At 31.6% G+C, this 23,850-nt stretch overlaps 2 protein-coding genes across 3 annotated transcripts in view; one reads left to right on the top strand and one right to left on the bottom strand.

The window, feature by feature from the left end:
• Window positions 1–1,184: 1,184 nt before the first annotated feature.
• LOC143056549 (enolase-like) lies at window positions 1,185–19,861 on the bottom strand. 2 transcript variants are annotated; one of them, XM_076229640.1, is made up of 13 exons: window positions 19,723–19,861; window positions 14,304–14,394; window positions 13,968–14,063; window positions 13,175–13,233; window positions 12,517–12,586; window positions 12,146–12,213; window positions 11,573–11,714; window positions 9,422–9,511; window positions 8,459–8,661; window positions 7,726–7,865; window positions 6,810–6,926; window positions 4,663–4,771; window positions 1,185–3,771 (listed from the first exon to the last, which is right to left on the bottom strand). In XM_076229640.1, the coding sequence occupies exons 2-13, from the start codon at window positions 14,386–14,388 to the stop codon at window positions 3,649–3,651; spliced, it is 1,302 nt and encodes a 433-aa protein (XP_076085755.1). In that variant the 5' UTR covers window positions 14,389–14,394; window positions 19,723–19,861; the 3' UTR covers window positions 1,185–3,648. The 2 variants fall into 2 exon arrangements, with proteins under 2 accessions (XP_076085755.1, XP_076085756.1); XM_076229641.1 differs by lacking the exon at window positions 19,723–19,861 and adding an exon at window positions 19,499–19,564.
• Window positions 19,862–19,947: 86 nt separating this feature from the next.
• The window catches only part of LOC143056550 (arf-GAP with coiled-coil, ANK repeat and PH domain-containing protein 2-like), a 75,002-nt gene continuing 71,099 nt past the window's right edge, over window positions 19,948–23,850 (top strand). Inside the window, exon 1 of the mRNA XM_076229642.1 lies at window positions 19,948–20,129. Coding sequence (XP_076085757.1) covers window positions 20,071–20,129 — 59 coding nt within the window. The 5' untranslated portion in view covers window positions 19,948–20,070. The remainder of the gene's footprint in view (window positions 20,130–23,850) is intronic.

Genomic DNA, 23,850 nt, shown 5'->3' with positions numbered 1-23,850 from the left:
TCACTTAAACTAAAGTTATTATCTGGAAACCAAAGTGTCTTCGGATGACGACGACGCAGACGACGACATCATACCATTATACAAACCCAAAATTTTTTTGGGGTCGTATAAAAATTGGTGACTATATGTTGAACACATCTATCCCATCTAAATAGAAATAAAGAATACAACAGATACAGTTAGTGCCTGCAGATACTCCTGGGCTTGTATTTCCTTGATAGAGGGTTGCTGCTCACAAGGAGGCTATTAAACCATGAGTTCCAAATGGTGTAGGTTAATCATCCCTTCATAAATGCTATTGACACCATCACAAGTTGGTTGACCATTATGGAATAACTGTTTCAGATAATATCAGATGTTCTTTTTGTCATAACTACAATCCCCTTCCCACTTCAAGAGTGCAACTATTTACCAATTTGTAATAACATGAGCAACATGACTGGTGCCAAATGTGGAGCAGGATCTGCCTCACCTTCCAGAACAACTGAGATCACCCCAAGTTTTTGGTGGGGTTTGTGTTGCTTAAGTTTTCTATGTTGTGTCTTGTATTATTTGTCTGTTTGTCTTTTATGCTCCATTAGGGGCATTATGTTTTCTGGTCTGTGTGTCAGTCCATCTGTCCCACTTCAGGATAAAGTTTTTGATGAAGTTGCAGTCCAATCATCCTAAACTTAGTACACATGTTCCCTTTGATATGATCTTTCTAATTTTAATGCCAAATTAGAGTTTGTATCCCATTTTTAGTCCACTAAACATAGAAAATGAGAGTGCGGATGGAGCATGTGTATACTGTGGACACATTCTTGTTCCTTTCGCCTTTCTTTTATAGAAGTTTTGATGTTGGCATGATTTAGTTGACAATTACGGAATATTTGAGCCACCGATGACCCACGACTTTTTTTTAAGTTGAACAGAGTATCCCGTCATCTTTTGATTGATAATGACAAATTGAATACGACATCAAGGCTAATTTTTACTTGGCATGAATAATATTAATGACATATACCAGTGGGTATTACATACTTTTCCAGAGCATCCAAGTTCCTCAGGTTTTTTGGTAGGGCACGTCTCATGCAAGTAGTGTTTTGTGAATTATTTTTTTTAGTGATGGTGCTGTCTATTTTTCTTTGGGAACAGTATTCATCAAAACAAGTGAACTAATCTTGAAACAGATAAACAAAGAATATTTTTCTTAGTTTTTATTGAGATTTGAGAAACAATGTCTTGGGCAGTCATAAAAAATAACAATTAAAATATTGAAATCAAAGATATTCAAATCCTAGATAGAAGTGTTTGGAACAGTTTGTGCAAAGAAGTTGGGATTATAAACTTGTAGAAAAAAAGTTAGAAGTAAATCAAAAATCATTCATTTCTATCATAAACACCAAATAAATAAAACATACTCGTAACAAATCTACATCCAAAATCTTAATGGATTTCACCTTTAACCTGTAAGTTTTACATAACTAAACATAAATAAACAAAATAACAAACTTTGTAAGTAATAAGGGGTCCATACATATAACAAATAAATTTACGACAGAACACTACATGTTTATAATTGAGACAAAACATTACAAGGACAATGATTTCCTCATTCAATCATCTTACCAAATATGACTTTCATGGCATACACAATAATATCCTCATTCAATCATCAAGCATAACTTTCATCTCATACATTCTAATAGTATTAAAACCACATCAAATTTATTTACAGTTCTTTTAAGTTGGTGAAAATTGGAAAGTGAAAGCAACATAGTTTCTATTTGAAATTAGAATCCTTGCTGGTGTAATGTCTTGCAAGAAGTATTTACACACATACTTCATAATAGAATATCTCACCTAAATACTCTGCTCTTTATGTCCTACTGGTAAATTTCATTTTATCACTGACACTTTAAAAAAAAAAAAAAAAATCAAAAGAAAAGAAAAAATGCAAATAGATATAAAAACTAAGAAACTAAAAAAAGAAGAAAGAACTATAAATGAATATTGTGTGGCTCTATACTATATCTACTCTAATGAGTCAAAGCTGTCAGTTAGTACATGTACTACTTCAACATACTTTGATCTCTGTTAGTGCTAAATGTGCTCAGTCACTTTGGCTGTAAGCCAAGTTTCTAAAACTAAATATATATCTCTCTCTCATCTTTGCTCACACCTTTTACTCAAATTTCTCATATGCTCTGTGTATCTTGTTCAGACTAGCTGTATGTCTAATCTATCTAAAATACATTTATATTTACATATTTTCAACAACCCCGCTTTAGTATCGTTTCCCTTTGCCGCTCGCTCGCTCTCTCTCTCTCTCTCTCTCACACACACACACACATCTCACGATTTCACTATAACACTTATCAAGTGACGATGGATATTGGTAAATACCAAATCCTGTAAAGTAACAAATATATACATGTATATACAAAATGACATCTTAATTCTGAATTAAGAGTCTTTTCACCCTCTCTCTCCTGCTCTTTTTTTCACTCCCCCTCTCTCTCTCACTTTTCTTTTCCATTTTCCACTCTCTCTCTCTCTCTCTCTCACCATTCAAGCAACCTATCTCACTATAACTGGGTTACCAGCACATTGTCTGACAGTTTATGTCAGGACAAAGGCCAATAATTAGCACTAGTTATGTACTTGGAGTTGGCATAAAGCCAAATAAAAACAACATCAATATGTACAGGTTATATACAACATTTTAAAACAGACTAAAAATCTTTCATTCTTTCTTTTAACCTTGTAAACAGACATATGTATCACAAAATTTACATTTTACAATGTAATCAGAGATAATTTTCACAACATTTGTGTTTTTATCTGCACCAAATAACCATTTTAACAATTTTTCTATTGACTTAACAACAGATCTAAAACAAAATCTAACTGAAAACATGTTATTTGAAGAAAAAATTAATAAACTTTTATATTATCATTAGTATGACTGCTAAGACATTGTTTAATTATTACAATACGTAAAACTCAAATCAAATTATGCTAAGAAGTAATGCCTTTCTATACCTTACAACAAATCATGAAATAAGCGAGAGGAAAAACTGGGGCACTTGAAAAGTCTTGTTTAAAAAGCATGGGATTTACCTAGTATTGATGGATCTATTTAAACACAAATGGTACCCTACAAGGGATCTATGTAAAAGGGAGGAATATTTAGTTTCTATGTGAGAAGTAATTTTCCTACACTTTACCCTGATTTTAAACAGCCGTGTTTAGGTGCCATGTATGTTTAAACAGAACAATCTATGTGGAATATTGGTAATAAAGCAACAAGCAGAGAGGAACATATTCATCTTTCCTTCATTTTAGAATAAAAACTCATTAATTTCAAAGAAAAAACTAAATATGGCACGAACAAACCGTTACAACTTTTCATTCAAAGTTTGAATTTCACTAAACTTGAATGCAGGGAGGAAACAAATTTTGAATGTAATTTATTTAAATGGAATATTACAAAACAAAACCTGAGATCAAGTTAGCATTCCAAAAACATAAGACTACAAAAATTAAAATATGAAAACAAAATTAGTAAAAAAACATATAACAAGCCTATGACTTTAAAAAAGTTTATGCTAGTTGAGTAATACTAGTAACCAATATAAACAATAATACAATAAAGTCTATAGTTTAATATGGGAAACGGAATTTTTCTCCAGCGTATGTTGCGCTGCCTGCCAGTTCTTCCTCAATTCTCAGGATCTGGTTGTACTTTGCTAATCTTTCAGATCTACATGGAGCTCCGGTTTTAATCTGCAATAATAAAAGTCAGGTTCATTCTTAGTATTTTTAAATTAAAAAAAAGAATCATATCAGTTTGATACACATCTTAATTTTGTTACAAAAGATATTCAATACTGGCTTTCTATAATTTATTTTTTTAAATGCATTTTGTCATTTGAAAACTGCTCTACAGATACATGTACACTATCAACACAACTAATTGATCATTAAACCTAATATCAGTATTAATCTGCTAAAGTATTCACCTAAAAAAAAGATGGTTAATTCTGACAAACTGACCTTCTTTCATGCTTGAATGAATATAATCAAGATCAAATTTTAAAACTCATCTTCTTTCCTAAGACAGTCTGCATCATAAGCTACTAGTCTGATGCCTAGGACTAGTGAAAATTTATTTGGACAAGTAAGTATTTTGCAAAAGCTTGTTTAGACACATAAGGAAAATGTGTCTTCAGACAAGTTGTAAGAACAGATTTTGGTGGATCGTTCCTAGCATGAAAACCAATTCCAATTAGAAAGTCTTTAGAAAAAAACATTTCAGATAAAATTCAGAAAATATTATCTTGTCATGGTGCCCCGATACTTAAATGATCAAAATAACCAAATGTTTATTTAGATTTGATTTTAGATTTTTGGTGTTTTAACGCTACTTTTAAGCACTGCATTTAGGCTATTTTGTGGTGGCCATTTTTATTGGTGGAGGAAGACAGAGTGCCTGGAGAAAACCACCGACCTTCCATAGGAAAACTGACAATACTAGTCAATTAAGATTGAAGTCGAGTGCACCCTTACGAGTGGGGTTCAAACTCACAACCTCAGTGTTGACTAGCTAGTGATTACAGTAGTAACCACTCAGACCACTCAGCCACCAAGGTCCCTATGTTTATTTAGACTTATTACCTGTCCAGTACACAATCCTACGACAAGATCTGCTATAAATGTATCCTCTGTTTCTCCACTTCTATGGGAAACCATTACTCCCCAGCTTACATCCTTAGACATTTTCCAACTATAAAACATAAACAGCATTTAAAAATAACAGCATTGAACAATAAAATATCAATCATAATAATACAAATACACACAGAAGTTTAAAACTGGTTCAAACCTAGATTGAAGATTGTTTTTCAATAAACCCATATTTACCCAACATAAAACAAATAATTTTTAAGTCTTTAATTTTGCCCAATAATATGTATTGTTTTATTTAATTTAGTGTTGCTCTGTGCCAAAAAGAGTGGGGTTCAGGACACAAATAAAATAAATAAATAGAGGGGGGGGGGGACAAAGTATTTTCTGGAACAGCTGTCGTTTTTGATGTGTTACATATTTGTACATAAATGAGGCCATAAGTTTTTTTCATTTGAATTGTTTTACATTTTTATTTCAGGCTTTTTATAGCTGACTATGTGGTATGGGCTTTGTTCATTGTTGATAGCTGTACAGTGCAGGCCTGGGGTAATGGTAATTTGTAATTGTAATGCATTGTAATATTACATTTTTTGGATGTAATGCAAAGTAATTTGTAATGCACATTTTCTGCATTACAATTACATGTAATGTAATGATTACTTTAGTTAAAAATTGATGTAATGCCTCCATTACAGTACATTACTTTTCATTACAAATTGGTAAAATACATAAAATTGAAGAATATTGTATAATAAAAATAAAATATTAACAAAAACAAAAGAAAGTATGGAATAAAATTTTTGTCACAGTTAATTACTGTATTAATTAAATTACATCAATCTTTAAAACACACATTAAGGTAATAAATATAAAATGGTTAAAATTATCAAGTCTTGATTTTGGTTTCTGATATTTGTTTAAAATGATATTAGGAATATTTTGGTGTTTGGTGGTTTGGTGTTCAATGAAAAATCTTATAAAAATTTATCAAACAAAACTATATAGATGAATGGAAAAAATATGAAGATGAAATTTTCATAATTCTATACACACCTTACATGTATTTCAGTGAAAGATTGAATATGTCAAACAACATTTTTAAACCAAACTGTGGTTTGGGTCCTGTCTGTGTTGTTATTTCACCTAATTAATATCAAAATGTTTTTATTGCAATCAAATCTTCTCAACTTATGTTTGTCCTCACAGATCCCTTAAGCATTTCAAATGATAATCCTTTAATGACACATTTATTATATTCCTTTGAAATCCCTTAATGATGTCTTAATGATTAAGTGATCAATGTAAGAAACAAAATTATATGATAATTTATTTATTTTTTACCACCACCTAAGAATCTTAAAAGTGACTTTTCCAGTGCCTCCTACTCCTCATTCAAAGAGTATAGACACAGGTATGGTGCAGTACATGATGTTGACATCTACTTGTCTGAGCCATGTGAAGAAATTTCAATCAATGCACTGGAATGATGGAAGTCAAATTCAGTGTGCCTTTCTTTTTTGGCTAATACAGCTATCAAGTATTTACACACACATCAGCTGCTGTAGAAAGGCTTTTTAGTATTGCCAGAAAGGTGTACAGAACTGATCGCTGTTTTCTTAATGACATCACTTTTGAACCTCTTATGATAATAAGGTTCAATGGACATATTGATTAACCAGTATTTGAAGTCTATGTCACTAACACTGTATATATATCTACATATACCCCTGTAATATTTATCAAATTCTTATAAAAATCTGTTTTTTGAAATGTTTTTAGTTTTTAAATTGAAAAAGTAATGTGTAATGTAATGCATTACACAGGCAAAGTAATTGTAATGTAATGCATTACATGTGAGAAAAAATGTAATTGTAATGTAAGAATCACAAAGTAATTGTAATGTAATGCATTACATTGCAATGTAATGGCCCCAGGCCTGGTACAGTGACCTATAGTTGTTATTTTCTGTGTCATTTGGTCTCTTGTGGAGAGTTGTCTCATTGAAAATCAGTTGTTATTTTTTGTGTCATTTTGGTCTCTTGTGGAGAGTTGTCTCATTGACAATCATATCACATCTTCTTTTTTGTCCTTTTTTTTTAATTTGATACATTGAACATATTTTTGTGACAACTTACGCCTGGATTGCTTCTGTGATGCTACCAATCTGGTTTACTTTTAACAATAAACAGTTACAAGCCTTGATGTCAATTCCTTTCTGTACCCTCTTTGGATTAGTCACCAACAAATCATCTCTGTAATCAACAAATATTCACATTTAAATATAGTATGCCATTAAAAGTAAGGGCGGTTCCAAAATTGATTATCATGGTGTGATGTGAGGCATTTAAAATAATGATTTTGAGTGGTTGCATTTTCCTTAAATTTAAATGTAAAATGACAATTTCATATGAGCTGCGTCGGATAGAAATCGACCTAATGCAAACGAAAATTAATACCTCTGTTAACCTATTTTGGGTTGAAATAATTTTTACGGAAAGTCTGTAATTGTTCCAAAGGTAGATTTGCAGAAGAAGACAACCCTTTAAAACGGACCAAAATGCAGCTTTTATATCTAAAATTATTCCGAAATCGATCAAAGTCTTAAACATGAACCTGTGTACGTGCACTCGCATAAGGTCGATTTCTATCCGACGCAGCTCATATGTTATCCTGGGTCTAAATTAAATGTGTTTAGTTCTGGATCACTATTATAAATCAACCAAATCAATGTGTATAGCATTTAGTTTTTGGAATGTTTAGTAAAAAGACCTATTACCAAGACAGAACAAGCATAAAGATGAAATATTTGAGTATATGAACAAAGCTGATTGCCTACTTAACAATTTATACACAATTCAATATCTTAAAGGTTTACAGATTTTTACTCCATGTGCTTGTGGTGTATCATATGCACTTATGTGTCACAGTCTTTTCTGCTTGCGAGAGAGCTGTCTAATATTTCTTCACACCAATTTCATTTGGATGGTGGTCTCATTGGTAATCATACCACATGTCCTTGTGACGATTTCTACTTTGAGATAAAAACCTTACCCTACAATCTGTATTGGTGTGGCACCAGTTAGTGAAGTATATGCTGACCAATCGTCTTGGTCAAATGGATCTTCTATTGATACGATTGGATATTTAGCTACCATATCTTTGTATAGGTCTCCTAAAGCTTCGGGTGACAACTGTAATGAAAAATATACAAAATCCTCAATCACAACATAAGTCATAGACTAAAAGTAAGTCCTGTGTTTGTGCTCTCAAAAGATACAGCACTATAATATACTTTACAAAACAGACTTGTCAAATTTAAAAGCTGTTACACAATGCTAACCATTAAAGTAAATAACTCTGGTTTTATAGTTTAGAAACTAACATTATGCTGTACACAAAAATGCTTTAACTTTGACATGTCAAGGCTTTTTAAAGCTTACTATCTGATATGGATTTTGCTAATTATTGAAGGTCTTAGAGTGGTTTTTAATTGCTTGAATCAATGTCTTTTGGACCATTTTGTATAGTTGTCTAAATTGGCAATCGCACCACATCTTTTTATTCATACATTTTCAACTAAACCAGCCACAGCTGTGAACTTATACTTCATATTAGTGTGGGAGTTAGGGTTACTGTGCATTAGATTTTTTTCTAAATTTCCTTTGTGTTATATGAATTGTACTTTTTGTATGTACTAAGGTTATCTCAGTACTAAAAGAAACACTGATCTTAACTTTAGAGGCCAGAAGTTCAAGGAAAGTTATTGACACTACAATTAACTTACAAAATCTTTAGGATTAGAGTTTTTGTTTTTGAAGTCTAAATCGTATTTTCCCTCTTTACAGAATTCTGATGCTGCTACATCCATGCCGATCTTGATTTTTCCAGTATACCCGGCTGTCTCTATAGCTTGTACCAGTAAATCTAAACCTTCCATGTTGTCCAAGATGTTTGGTGCAAATCCTCCTTCATCACCCACATTGCAGGCTGAAAATGAAAATAGTTGAAAATTTGTTCTTGACAAGAAATACAAGCTATGAATTTCATTTGTAGTTTATAACCAAACAAATATCTCAAAATATTGCAAGCTTTTTTCATTTAGGACAACCATATGTATGCTTTTAATTAAACTGACAGAGTTTAGGTTTTGTAAGGTGCCTTTGTATTGTGTATAAAATTATCAAGTAAATATTTTTTTCTTTTCCTTTTAGGTGGATGGTTGATGGCTGTTGTTCTTTTTTTAAACACAAATGTTTCTGCCAAAAAAATCAACAATGTATTAATATAATAATTTTCATTCTTTCCAAATGTACTAACACACCCCTTAGAAATCCTCACCATTCATTTGACTGAACAAATTTATTTTTTTCAGTTTAAATTACTTTTAGTGAATATCTTAATTAAGTTTTTGTTTTTATTTGCGGTGATTTACAAACATATCCAGTTCCTAGCTACAATAATTACATAAAAGGCTGTTTGTTTATTAAGGCACAAGGGCATGGGAGGCCCCAACCATTCAAAATATAAAATTTACTATACACTTAAAATTTCTACAGGAATGCAAACCCCCAACAATTAATGAATTTGGGTGGCTCCACTTGCTCAGCAAGACTAATATCAGAACAGCCCTTTGCATATTTAAATGCAAAGTTCCCAAAAGTTCAAGAAACCAAAAAGCAAATAATCATCCCATTCTCTTCTACATTGATTGAAGAGAAATTTGATCAACGGTCACTCAGAATCTTACCATCCTGTCCATATTTTTTCTTGATGACAGCTTTCAGATGATGGTATGTCTCTGAACCCATTTTCATGGCTTCTGTGAAAGATTTAGCACCTGAAAAATAAAACATAAATAGAAATAAGATTGTCCAACTAGCTTTTAAAGTGAGAGTGTATATTATAAAAATAACTTTCCCTACATGAATTATCTTAGCATGTAGCGGCCAAGTGGTCTAAGTAGTTCTACAACTGTATTCACTAGCCAGTAAACACTGAGGTTGTGAGCAAGGATCAAAAAAGGATACAAAAAAATAAATTGTTGAAATCACACTAGATTCAAAGCATCAATTGAACTTGTTTTGACTGTTTTATTGCATTTTCTTCATGAATTTTCTTACCATTTTACTAAAAATGATCAAGAACAGTTCAAGAACAGTTAAGGGAAGGCAACAGTTTAAAAATAAAACTATTTTTATGACTCAAAATGGTAAATTTCTCAAACATTGCAAACGTTTCTTCTATTCTAAAGATGAAATGATAACCTGATGTTTTGAGACAACACTAATGTACGAGTAATTCCAAGATTTGTTTTGTTTATCAAAGTAAATCACCGGCTTTTTAAAATTTTTTACTTTTGAAAGTGTTTAATTATTACAGATACTTATTTTATAAAATCATTTAACATTTTACGAATAAGTGTCTAATCTGCTGAAAAGATTTTCTTGCATGCATATTACATAGTAAACAAAGTACATGTGTTACTCTTGAATAACAAGTGAAACTGTGAGCTACTGCTCACTGATGATACCCCTGCCGCAAGTGGATAATCTTAATAGTGTAAAAATATCTAAGTGTTCAGTAAACAGGAAGTTGTTGAGTGATGAATCTAAAAATGCATCACACGGTATAGCTGACTGATATAAACATTGAAACCAAATTTTAGAAATCTTGTAGTGCAGTTCTTGAGAAAAATGTGACGAAAAATTTTCAACTTGGCTATCATGTGTAAAATGATACAAGCATTCGGTAAACAGGAAGTTGTTGAGTGGTAAATCTGAAAACGCATCACACAGTTAAGCTGACTTATATTGACCCTGAAAACAAATTTCAGCAATCCTTGTAGTATAGTTCCTGAGAAAAATGCGAAAAAAATTTCAACTTGGCTATCATGGGACAGACGGACTGATGGATGGACTGACAGACAGACAGAGGTAAAACAGTATAATTACTAATGAGTTGATAAAAGAGACACAGAGACAGACAGGATAAGTAGATCATAGAAAATAAAATGTTTATACTTTGTGTGCATAAATTAACAAATAGGAAAGTTGTGTATTTTGGAGTGACTAGAACACACCCGTGATATTGCGGGTCTGTGACTGAATTAAATTATATAACTATGCGTAAGCCTTATTTTAGTATTGGTATTGTCATCTGATCAAGTCATTAAGATGCACTGGAACTTATCAATTATTGGTAATATTTAATTATTTTGAAAACAAAAGAGCCTAAAATGAAGTATTTTTTAATCAACAGCATTGTCCTATATTAGTTATAAATAAAGTTGGATCCTTTAATTCCCTGTTTTACGTCATGTCGGTTATCAAATTGAAAACTGTACATATACGCCTTATTTTAAGTCCAGATTTTTATTATTTGTATTGTTAATTTAGACAGTCATACTGATTAAAATACTACAATAGGGAACAATGTGACAATGGTTGAATTTAAAGTGTCAACCCCGTAAGTATGACCTGTGTATATAGCGAAATCCTAAATACACCGTTTGGTGGTGTGCCTGTCATATGCTGAACGTACAGATAAGGTAATAGGTGAATATACTATTCGTATAGGTATCGGATTTGATTCAGAACTTGTTTTATTATTGGCAATATTGATTATGTGGAAAACAAAAGGGTCTGGAGTGGTGTAATTTTTAATCAACACCATTGTTCTATATTAGCTTTAAATAAAGTTGAATTCTTTGATTTGTCGTTTTTACCCCATGACGGCTGATAAATTGGACCTCGTTATTTTAGTATTATAGATACATACCCTTTGGGAGAATCATAAATTCCTGCATGGCCAGTTTTTTACCGGCATGACTCCCACCATTTATTACATTGAATGCTGGGACTGGGAGGATTAAGTTCTTGTTTTATAGACCTATACATACCTGTTGGGAGAATCATAAATTCTTGCATGGCCAGTTTGTTACCGGCATGACTACCACCATTTATTACATTGAATGCTGGAACTGGGAGGATTAAGTTCTTGTTTCCTGCTAAATCAGCAATGTGTCTGTAAAGAGGAACTCCCTGTAAAAAGAATATAAAATGAATTTCATAACTTAATGAAATTATTCAACAGTTATTGGTCCTTCATAACAATTATTTTAATTTTTATTTATTGATCAATTGATGTTTGCTGTAAGCTACCTCAGTGCAAAGCTCTACCACTGCTAGTTTTAATAGTTGAAGCTTACCACAGGCTTAACAGCCCTTGCCTGTGAAAAATCATCACCGCTTTTAAAACGAATACAAAATTAATGTAAATGGTTCAAGAGCAAATTTCTTAACTGTAATACAGAGTAGGCATGGATATAGTAACTGGAGTATCCTGTGTTTGTAATAAAATTGAGAATGGAAATGGGGAATGTGTCAAAGCGACAACAACCCGACCAGCAAGTTTGTTTGGCGCATTTACATATCTAGAATACACATTATTGTTTCTATCTTATATAGAATACCTTTTTGGCTGCACCTGCTCTGCAAACTGCCATTGAAACACCAAGGATAGCATTAGCACCAAGTTTATCTGGAGAAAAAAAAAATATGCATACCTCTGGTTTTATATTTTATTCATTGCTTATGAACTTTAAATTTAAATTCTAGCAAAGGGAAAACAATCAAAATCAATGACAAAGTTCAATCTAAATTTCATTGGAAAATCAAAATTTTAACATACAAGAAATTTCTTAACTCACTGATTTTAAAGGAGAAAAAATATTAAACTTAATTTAAGTCAGTCATTCTCTCAAATTTACTATATGAACTCTGAAATATCCTTTATAAAACTAACATATAACAAATTTTTAAGAATGTATTGTTACTACTATACCTTTATTTTCTGTTCCGTCCAATGAAAGAAGAAATTGGTCCACAGCTGTTTGGTCTGACTCATCTAATCCCTGGAAGAAAGTAAAAATATTTAATTAATTTTTCCAATTTCAACCTTAATATGCTGTTAATTTGCTGCTTTTATTATTCTTATACATTCAGTTATTTGTTTTGAATATTATGTTCAATTACTTTTTACAAATTTTGTTCTCTTCATCAGAAGACAAATATATATAACTTCTACAAAATCTTTTTAGAAACTTGCAACTTTTTTGTACAGGTGACATAGATCTATTGTATGAGGATTAGCTAAGATATATCTCAAAAGCGTAATGATATCAAAGATCAAATTTTTTAAAAATTCTCTCCTATATATATATAAGTTCAACAAAATATTGATTATATCATACACACAATAGTTTTTAGTATGCTGTGGATTCATTTATTTTTTATTGGGTACCAATTTTTGTGAAATGAGGAAAGATTATATTTTTGTTGATACTTTAACCTAGACATGCTTTAAAAAAAATATATACTTCATTGAACCCTCATATTTGTAGTTTACTTATACCCTTCAAATTAATGACTAATAATGAATCCACAGTAAACTGCATGATGATGTTTATTTAGAAACAGTTTTACATAAAAGTCAAACTTACTGAAGCCAGTAATTTGGGTGCAATGATGTCATTGATGTTGGAGACTGCCTTAGATACACCTAAAAATAGTAAATATATAACAATCAAATGTCTTTCAATTCACCTTTTACCTAACAAGGAAGCTTATTGACCTATAAACAAGTCATGTAGGGCAACAAAGACGAATGAATTATACAAACAAAGAGGTAGCATTAGGAATTTTATGTTATAAAAGCACGAAAAGTGGAATGAATATATGCTCCTGCAGGAAAACAACCCAAAGACATTTAATTAAGATTTTACGCTAACCAATCTTAGACATTCTGATGTTTTTCTGTTTAAATGGGATTTTTCCTGGCATAAATTCATATTAAACACAGCCATTGTAAAACCAGGTTTTAATCATTTCCATTAACAATATTTATTACATACCTACATTTTTTTTGTACTTCAATAGATGTTTAGATCTCAGTTGATATTCCAAACCAACAAATAGATGGTTCGCTATCACATTATCTATTGACTTGTTAAAAATACCAATACAATTTCTCCAATTACAATGAGCAATGTGACTAGTGTCACATATGGAGCAGGATCTGCTTTCCTTTTTAGAACACTAGAAATCATCCCATGTTTATGGTTGGGTTCTGTTTTCCCAGTCTTCAGTTTTTTTGTGGATTTTTATCTTTATTTGCCTTGGTGTTATTAGTTTCTCTTGGACTTATGAGTTTTAAATCTACCCATAGTATCTTCTTTTTAGTTTTATGTTTATAACTCTACCCAAATCTGACAGTTGAGTAATGTTTTAACTTACCTTTTCCATGATATGCCTTGGGATCTTTATCTCTCAGTTCTAAAGCTTCATAAATACCAGTTGATGCCCCACTTGGTACAGCTGCCCTAAATTGACCTGTATAATACACAAAACATTATTTATAACACCATTTCTACTTTGATTGCAGTTTCAATGACTAGCATACTTAGTTTGCTTATTCTTTAACAAGTTATGTGATAAGTTTACATTGTACAATTCATTATTACTTCAAAAGGTAAATTTAATTGATTTTTTTTCTATCTATAAAGTGGAACTTTTTACATGTAGACAAAATTCGATCCAATCTTGGACTAAAGTGACTGATTTAAAACTGACCTTTTTCGGTGTTTAAATCTACTTCCACTGTTGGATTTCCACGACTGTCAAAAATCTGACGTGCTTTTACAGCTGTTACTGGCATGGTGCTCTACAAAAAAAATAAACTTTCAGTTTTGTGTCTTTTTATGTTGTTTATGCAGACCTGCCAACATTTAAAAATCTTCATGGGGGATTTAGTGCTGATGTTGACCAGATTTTTAAAGGTTTCATTGTTTGTAGCTTTTCTGTGTGCTCTAAAAATGTTTTTTTACTCTTGAAATTAACTCATCAATCTTTTCTTTCTTTTGGTATATATCATGTATATTATACAGATGTTGAGCTAATCAGCCTTTATTTCTTTTATTTGAATGATTCTTGTACTTATTAATTGGCAAAATAACTTAAGAATAGAGAAAATGGCATTAAAAATTAAAGGATACAAAGTGAAGACCACTTCCCCCCAGGGCTTCCAAAAAATATTTGAGCCAGTCGGACATTTTATATCTGATCCCGATTTAAAACCCTTAATACTAAGTCACAAAAGGTGAATATGGTAATCAGTTGGCCATCCCAATGATTGACATTAGATTTAAAAAAAAAATAATAAACTTTACTTTGATATAAATTGATAATTTGACATAAACTGTTAAATTGGCAGTGCATCATTTGAAGTGTACACATCAGCAAGCTCATATCTGGCTGCCTTAGACTCTTCATTTGTGCAAAATGCCATTATCAAAAACTTTACATTCGTTTTTAAAATCACATTTTCCTAAAAAAAACGGATGTTGACTTGACAATGGTAAAACATGGACCAGAAACGGATAAGTAAAATCTGTGTATATTTACAAAGCACGACTGAGTGAAGAAGCTCTTTCCACATTATTTCTTCAACAAAATGCTTGAAATAAACGTTAAATACAGGTATCAATGATAATTTTAACATTTTTGAAAAAATGTGGGATGCATAATTAAATTTCCAACCTGCGCACACATGTTCTAATTTATACTTTGTAGTTCTGACGATTTTTCATTTAAAACCTTTTTTTAATTTTTCATCAGATCATGTTTATAAACATATTTCTTATAAATCTAATCTTTTGGACTAAATCAATTAGATACAAACTGCTGAAATGTAAGAAAATAATTGTGAATAGACCGATCAATTTATATACGATGTCCGGTACTGAAAATAGTTTATCTGTCACCTGAACAGGTAGATTTTAGCTGTTCAACAACTAATTAGCCTTGATATAGAAATTTAGAAAGTATTGAAGTAGAGATTGTTTTGATAGTAATTATTAAATCATCATGTCACTTTTATGACCAGACAAGTGTGGCTGTTAAAAGCAAAAGGTTGGGTCAAAAAGATCGCAATTTGTGTTAAAATGATTGTCTCATAAGAAAGCCTTGAAAACTAAAAAGTAGGTGGCCATTTCATGCTTTGCCCAGCCGGACTTTTACCGGACAATATACAATTGTCTGGAATATATGATCATTTTAGAAGCCTTGCTTCCCCCCTTTGCATTAAGACCTAAACCTAAAAGTCCAAACAGATTTTGAGTAAGTCTATCAGTATTAATTATATTAAATGGATAAAATTTGAGTTATCTATTCTTTCTTCGAGTTTGGAAGTGCTCTTACCGACAGAGGCATACACAGTAGAAGTGAATACAAATGGTGTGGAAATTTTAATCATAACTGGACAGAAACATGTCTGATTTTGAAAATTTCAAATTTTACCGAATTTGGTGCAAAACTACATTTCATACTGAAAAAGAAGCATGTTTTACTAAAGCAGTAAATTTTCTCTGAATGTTCAACTGAGTATATAAGTTTGGACGTTGATGCAACTTTTGAGGCGTCAAAGCAAAAAAAGTATAATTGCCTTTCAAGACATCTGGACAAGTGCAAACACATGTTTTTTTTCATTACTGTAATCAACACAATCAATGTGTATATATCATAATTTGTATTAATCATTCTGCTCTTTGTGGGCTTCTTGATTGACAAATAAAACTATTCTTATCCACATGAACTTGAAGCTGGACTTTTATTGATGATGTTTATACTTTTAAGTTTCCTAAGACCAGATTAAATTTTTTTGTTTTTTTTATTGTGGTAGTTACTTTGCAATTACAGTACCCTTCAAGAGTACCAACTCTCCCACACCCTACACCGAGGAAAATGTCGGAGCCACTCCGAAAAACTCCGATATTCCTCCCAAAATGATGGGAGGAATTTGGGAGTAATCTCTCCCAAAATCAGGTAAATGTTTATTGTGATAACGAGCTCACTCTCTACACCGAGGAATTAATTGCCCTTATCCTACTTTGATCTATACCGGCACAAGACTGAATGGGTAATTGGATTACCTGACAGGTAAAGGTTGAAGTAATAAAGAATTATATTTCCGGTCTTCTGTACCAGTTTAAGTGTCAAACAGGTGTATAATTTTAAATGTCTTTAATACTAATTAAATTTCATTTGTGGTAATAAAAACTAAAGTCAAAATATTTTCGTATTTTTTGTTAGCCCATCTAAAAATATCTTAACCTTAATGTACTTGCTTTAAAAAAAAAAAGTATTATAAAATATAGCGGAATATGTGAAAACAAAATATTCTACTTCAAAGTTAAAGTCTTTATTTAAAAATTATAAGTCTAAAAGTTTTATATATGCAAGTATTCACCATTCATTAGACAAAATAATTGCCCCGTAATAATTGTGTAAATCTACGGCATTTTCTTTTTACGATTATCTAATTGCTGGAATGAATAAAAGATTTAAAAGCAAAATGTTGTTGTTAATTCTTTCAATTGTATTCAAGTTTTATAAAAAATGAAAACTACTTAATTTTGACCTCGATGTCTTCACCAGTAAATTAATATTTTATTGACGAAATGAGCATACTTGTGTAAAAATAACCGGAAACTTTCGCTAAAATAATTTGAGCAGTTAAATAAAATAACGTGTTTGAAAGTTTTGTATATTCAAGTAAAAAGGAAAATATTATTCACCATTCGTTATGCTTAACAATTGTAAATAAACGGCATTTTCGTTTTACGATTTGTTGGCAGTATAGCAGAATAATAATACATTTCCGTTACAACAGGAATACTTCCAGCTGCATTAATTCAACTTTGTTTAATATTAACTTTCGCACAATGAATGTAAATTTGTGTATTTTCAACAAAAGATTTTAAAAACAATTATTTGCCGTGCGAAGACAATTCCACGATACACATCTCAGTTATCAACAGTTTGGGTTGAACTTGAACTTGACTTACTTAACAATGTTAAATGCTAAAAATAGTTAACATCAATGTTATCCACAGCACGAGTTTTTTAAAGGGCGGGAAAAAATATCGCGTACTAGTAAACTCAGGTGACCTTTCTGGCCGACCGTGGGAAAGTCCATTCAAGGTTTCTAAAGTTGCAGAACGACATTTTTGTGCAATCGTATTGAGGCTCCAGAAGGTCCTTTTACAATTGATTTATCGGGAAAATATAATTCTTATCCGAATAAACGTGAACACATTTTTAACTATTTGAATTTTAATGTTTTATCTTTCAAAAAAGAAAGTACATTTATAGTTATATGTCCATGGTCAATAATATAGATTTACAGTTGGTGATGTATCAATTGAAATTATGATGGAAATTGTCCGGGGTGATTGATTGTATTCAAATGACAATAATCATGATAATACGATAAAGAAATGCCAATTGTAGGCGGTTGGGAAATTTTGAAAATAAAATGATGACTGATTTAACTGGAATAGAATATTATGATGGGCAATTATGAGGTTTGATAAATTTTATTAATAATTAAAGGATTAGTGACCTATCGGATAGCGATAAGCGGATTACTTATCATCACAACTTTTAACATCTTTTGTAAACGTAAAATGATTGAGCGTCATAAACTTGTCCAACACCGGTAGAATTATAGTACATTTATTATATAATTAATGTGAAAATATTAGTCTTTGGGTTACCGAAAAAACAACATGATTTTATTAGCCAGTTGATTTTTTAATAATGAACAATTAATGCGCTGATATTGCTTATTGAATAAGTTATAAAAGAAACTAATTGTGGCAAAATCGTCCTTGCTGAAAGAACACAGTTACACAATGTATGACCTGACCGGACTGTAATAGAAACACAAAATAACAATTTTCTTCATACTTTTTCGTATGTACGTTCTATTTTAAAGATAACGGCATAAGACACAAATATAAAGGATAATAATTATCTTATTCTAAATGATATTGTCACATCTTTATCTGTCAAAGAAAGGAAAACATTTGTTCAATTTATAATACCGTGATTTTAAAGTACACCTGTGCAACCAAGATCGATTAAATGTTCAAAGGTAAATTATCTGGGTAATCCAATTATGTTGTCACGCGTCGTTAATTTGAAGTACATCCGATGGGCAATAAACCAATTAACAGCCACGCGGTGTTGGGAGAGAATCTTTGGAGGATTTTAGGAGTGAAATCCGCGGTACTCGGTGTGATTCCGAGAAACACGGAAATCGGAGAAAAAAGTTATCGAATCGATATTTTTGAAGAGTACTGTATGTCATAAATTGTAACTGTTTTAATTTACATTGTAATTTAAGGATCGCCAACACAACACTGAGGGGGTCTAAGACTAAGACTAAAGACTTGGAGGGGTCCTGATCCCGAAATCCTGAGCTTAAAAACATGAAATCCTGCAGTCCCGAAATTAAAAAAAAAGTTAAACCCCGAGCTTAAAAACACCGATCCTGACGTCCTGAAAAAAGGTCCTGGCCCCCTCAACACTGATACTCAATACACCTTATCGCTAATCCCGGCTGACCTGGCCGCTTGAACCTTTTGACACATACAAAAATCACTTTTCCATTGTGGCGTCAGATATTTTGTTTTATGACGTCCAAATTTTACGGGAAGCTGTGTGATATCCAGTAATGGCTGACAAATAGCGATAAGGTGTATAGCTTAACTGTAGAAAATATTTGTTTTCCTAGCTATCATTTGTAACCTCAATTTGCAACAGTAAAACCAACCTCTTAACAAGGTTAAAATTCAATAGAAGATAATTTTGAAGACAGCTTTTTTTTAAATGACTGTATAAAATTTATTTTTTAAAGGATTGGTCCAATGAGGATGCAAATCTTTCTAGACAGAAGTGATTTTATTGTTATTATCAGCACTTACCAAACGGATAGAAATATAACCTAACAATTAAATATCTTCGAACAGGAAATAATGAATGAGACAAGGACACTGAAAAATGCAAGGTTGCATGTATTTGTCATTCAAGGTCAACTAATTTCGCAGTTTTAGCATGTTTGACAGCTCAATACGAAGTCGTCACATTATCCTTCGAAGCTTGTAGTAAATAGAAATTAATGGAATAACGTTGCAAACTTAATTCTTACATATTTTAAGCAGCTTTTCCTCCCAAATACTGCAAGTCTGCAGGTGATAGTCTGCACGTTGAAAGTAGGGCAAGGTCACAGGAAGTAGGAAATATTATCAAAATTAAGAAAGAAAAATAAATAAATTACATGATACTTATTTAGTTTTAATCAAATTTTTAACCCACAGATAAATAACAAAAATAAGAATTGACTTTTCGTTATTTTTAGCAGCGCCATCTGCACTATTTTCGTCCAAGGGGAAGCAATTAGTAGGAGGATTTCGTGGTTGAGTAAACTTGAATGATGAAGATGATTGACTAATCACCCGAACTGATCAATATAACGGAAATTTAATCAGTAACCAAAATGCCTTCCAAACCAAGTGTTGATTTCAAGGAATGTCTGAAGGATTCTCCTGTATTTAGGTAAAAATCTGACTAAAATTAATACTCAGCTTGAGCATGTTGAAAGTGACTAACTTCACAAGTCATTTATAGTAAGAATTCTTATTCTTATACAAATCCTTGTTTATTTACAATTATTAAGAATGCACCAGGCCAAAATATAAGGCTCTAGTATAGACAATTTATTGAGGTATCAACTAGCTACAGTACTTTAGAGATTACATTCTGTCATTCAGAATTTCAGGGTACAAGTGTCGTAGGAAGGCGTCACAGAAAACAAATTAATAGTAATTATCAGGGTACAAGTGTTGTAGGAAGGCGTCACAGATTTTTTTTTATTATAGCCTTGCAAGACGTCATAATTATTTGGAATAGATACAAGTCAAATCGACACCTTGTCAAAATATTAATGCACCCCTAGAAAAAGTCAAATACTGAGGCACCTATTTAAAGTCTATAGATTCGGTATAATAACCGTATTCAATAATATTGCATATTAAAATATATATATATATGAATAATTCTTAAAATGTATAAATGATTTTATTTTAATCATCTAAACACTATGACTCACTGATGTGTTGATTAGTTGTTTTTTTTACAAAATGTAAATAAAATTTAGGCCACACTTAAAAATATTTTGGTTTGCCCAAACCCTACCCAAAGGTTGAGACAGTGGGTAGGGTATGTAGGCACTTTCTTTTTTTCAAAAAAAGAAATTGAAGTATCAGATGTTTATTAGTTTTCATGCCTTTTTGATTAAAAAAAACTTCTTTAAATCAGGACAATAAAAGAATTTTAGTAGGCAACTTTTTTCTGGGTAGGTAGCGTTTGCATACCTGCCAACTTTCACGATTTAGGCGTGTACTACACGATTTTGACCCTTTGTCACGATTGCACGATCGTGTTCCTGAAAAACCCTCTAAAACACGATTTGGTGAAAATCTACACGAAAAATATTGTTGTTCCCGATTTTGAACTGTGTCCAATGGAGGAAATCGTGTTCAGCCAATCAAATTGTGTGTTTCTCATGATCAAATTAATCAGCCAATCAAAAACGTTTTCTCTCAAGATTGTTTTAACATGCTAGATATTGAACTTGTGTTGTATTCCTCTGTTTGTTGGTCAGAATTGTAAAAACGTGAACATGGCAAATGATTTTTCAACTGCAAGGAGGTTCTTACACAGAATAAGAATAAAAGCATGGCTGATTGACAAACTTCAATGATGCAGTACTACCATGAATATAATAAATAGTAGTTTATTCACTAATTTATTGACATTACATGTACACTTGCTGTAACATAATTTTATTTATGTATTCAATCATTTAAAGTATAATGTACTATTCATTATTTTTCACATGGACCCCCCACCCCCACCCACATCAACATGAGGAATCCCTTAAATGAGGGACTACCCTTAGTCAAGGGGTCACTCTTGTAAAAAATAAAATAGAAAAATGTAGATTTATTAACTTAAAAATGGGAAATTCTGACATTATATTTGGAACAGCTTTTCTAAATGAAGAGTCCTATTATTTTGAATAATAAAGAAGATATAAGGCCAAGAACATATCAAAGTTCTTGGACATGTGTTGACCATATAATACCAGATAGATAATAAGATGTATAGTTCTTTGGGAAAAGTTTCTTCAAATAATATGAATGTCACACAGTGCTCATTTGTACTTAAAAAGTGGTTTTTAATGTCCAAACATTGAGGGGTGATCCCTATGTGTTGTTCCCAACCTGATAAAGGTCCTTCTTTGTGTATAATTTTAAATTGGAAAAGTCAACAACTATTTAGTATCCTTACACATGAAAATAATTCCTGGTCTTACAGCTACATGTTCATATTTTCTGCTGATATAATAACTAGAATCATGCAAATAAACTTAAGAAAAAGGGATGTAAGTCCATCTTACAAATCATGCAAATATGACACTTTTTCTAGACTACAAAACAGCACGCGCAAAATAGTTGTCGCAAAGAATTTTAACCTTTGAAATTGTTGTGGCGCGCTAAAACCCCCATGGGCATTTTCAAAAGTTGGCAGGTATGCGTTTGGGCAAACAAACCTATTATTTATTATGGCCTTAATAACTGTTTTAATAAACAAGTTTGTTCTTTTAACACTTCACAGGTAATTATTAAAAAAAACTGAAATAAAAAACAATGAAGCCACAACCACAGCTGTTGTTTAATCATGAGAAAATTGAGTCAGAAGGAAAGACTATCACTAATCACATTAATAGCGATCTCACTAATAAGCAACAAGAAGAATAATTTAGCGTCAAGAAGACTCTGTAGCGTTAAGAAGACTATTTAGCAACAAGAAATCAAATTTAGTGACAAGAAAGTTGATATTTAATTCTATTAATAAATATAAATTTATACAAAATGTCAACAGTGAGGGGGTAGACATTCTTTATTCACATGCTACAAATGTATATTTATAACCTTATATATCCAATAAGGAAGGCTAAACCTGGGATCACTAGAAAAGTCTGCAGGGTTAGCCACTAGTTCGATGTGCCAGACTAGTAAAATTTCATTTGGACTAGTAAATTTTTGCAAAACTTTGTTTGGACCAATAAGAAAAATGTCAGAATATTGGTCTTCACTCTAGTAGTTAAATTTTTCATAGTGCGGACTGCTGTGGCGAAGTACTTATCTCCTTAGCTTAGTTGTTGCTTACTATGTTGGTCTATTTTTGTTTTACACAGTAGTTAAATAATGACAAGTTTGCATTTAGTAGAAACAGTGTAGCTGATCATGGTCATGAGCTGTAGATATTAAAACACAAAAATTATTTTTGTCAACTTGGGTCATCATGGTCATTCACCATCATTTAATCTCATGTGTGTTTCTTCAGATAATGAGTTTGTGATTTTCTCCTACCACATTCTTTTGTAGCACAAAAACACTACACCCTAATAGGACTGGGTCATTAATTTGATTTATTTTCAATTTTTTTCTTTCAATTATTCTGAAATGTGATTAATTGTTGAGGTCAGTTAGTTTAAATGTTTACAGGAAATTAGTGTTATTGCATCTTTTTATAAGACATCAAAAGGTCAAGTGTCATTAAATTTTGGGTTCAGTGTTGTATACATGTACTATCTTATATAATAGAAAGGATTGATCTATTGTCTGGAATACCTGAATGCAGTTAGCATTAGTTACAATGTACATAAAATTGAGAAAGGTAACCCAAATGGGGAATGTGTCAAAGCGACAACAACCCAACCATAGAACAGACAACAGCCTAAGGCCACCAATGGGTCTTCAATGTAGCAAGAAACATGTAATAAATTGTTCAAATAAGGCCTTTGAAAATAGTGGAATTAATTACTTTTGGAGTGTCAAAAACTCGTTGGAAGTACTTGATAAATTGCATGCATATATTGGTGATTTTGAATCAGTTCAAAGTTTTGATTTTTCTACCCTATATACCACTTTGCCTCATATTCTTATTAAGAAAAAATTCACATCCCTAATTAACTGGGCATTTAAAAAGTCGGAATGCGAGTACATATGTTCAAACTCTTTTAGATCATTTTTTAGTAGCAATAAACAAAAGAACTATGTCAATTGGACATGCTTTGATACTATTTATGCACTTGAATTTTTACTTGATAACATTTTTGTTCGCTTTGGAGATTCCGTATATCGTCAAGTTATTGGAATTCCAATGGGGACTTACTGTGCACCACTTATTGCGGACCTGTTTTTGTATT

Source organism: Mytilus galloprovincialis, chromosome 13, assembly GCF_965363235.1.
Source record: "Mytilus galloprovincialis chromosome 13, xbMytGall1.hap1.1, whole genome shotgun sequence".
Lineage (NCBI taxonomy): Eukaryota > Metazoa > Mollusca > Bivalvia > Mytilida > Mytilidae > Mytilus > Mytilus galloprovincialis.
This window is presented reverse-complemented; position numbering and strand designations above follow the sequence as displayed.

What these genes read in the sequence shown, in the direction of transcription:
- LOC143056549 (XM_076229640.1), bottom strand. Translation starts at nt 14,388, where the DNA reads ATGCCAGTAACAGCTGTAAAAGCACGTCAGATTTTTGACAGTCGTGGA. An exon ending in CAAGGCATATCATGGAAAAG is followed by an intron (nt 13,234 to 13,967) that starts GTAAGTTAAAAC and finishes TACTATTTTTAG; the next exon opens with GTGTATCTAAGGCAGTCTCC. An exon ending in GAAAAAATATGGACAGGATG is followed by an intron (nt 8,662 to 9,421) that starts GTAAGATTCTGA and finishes TTTCATTTTCAG; the next exon opens with CCTGCAATGTGGGTGATGAA.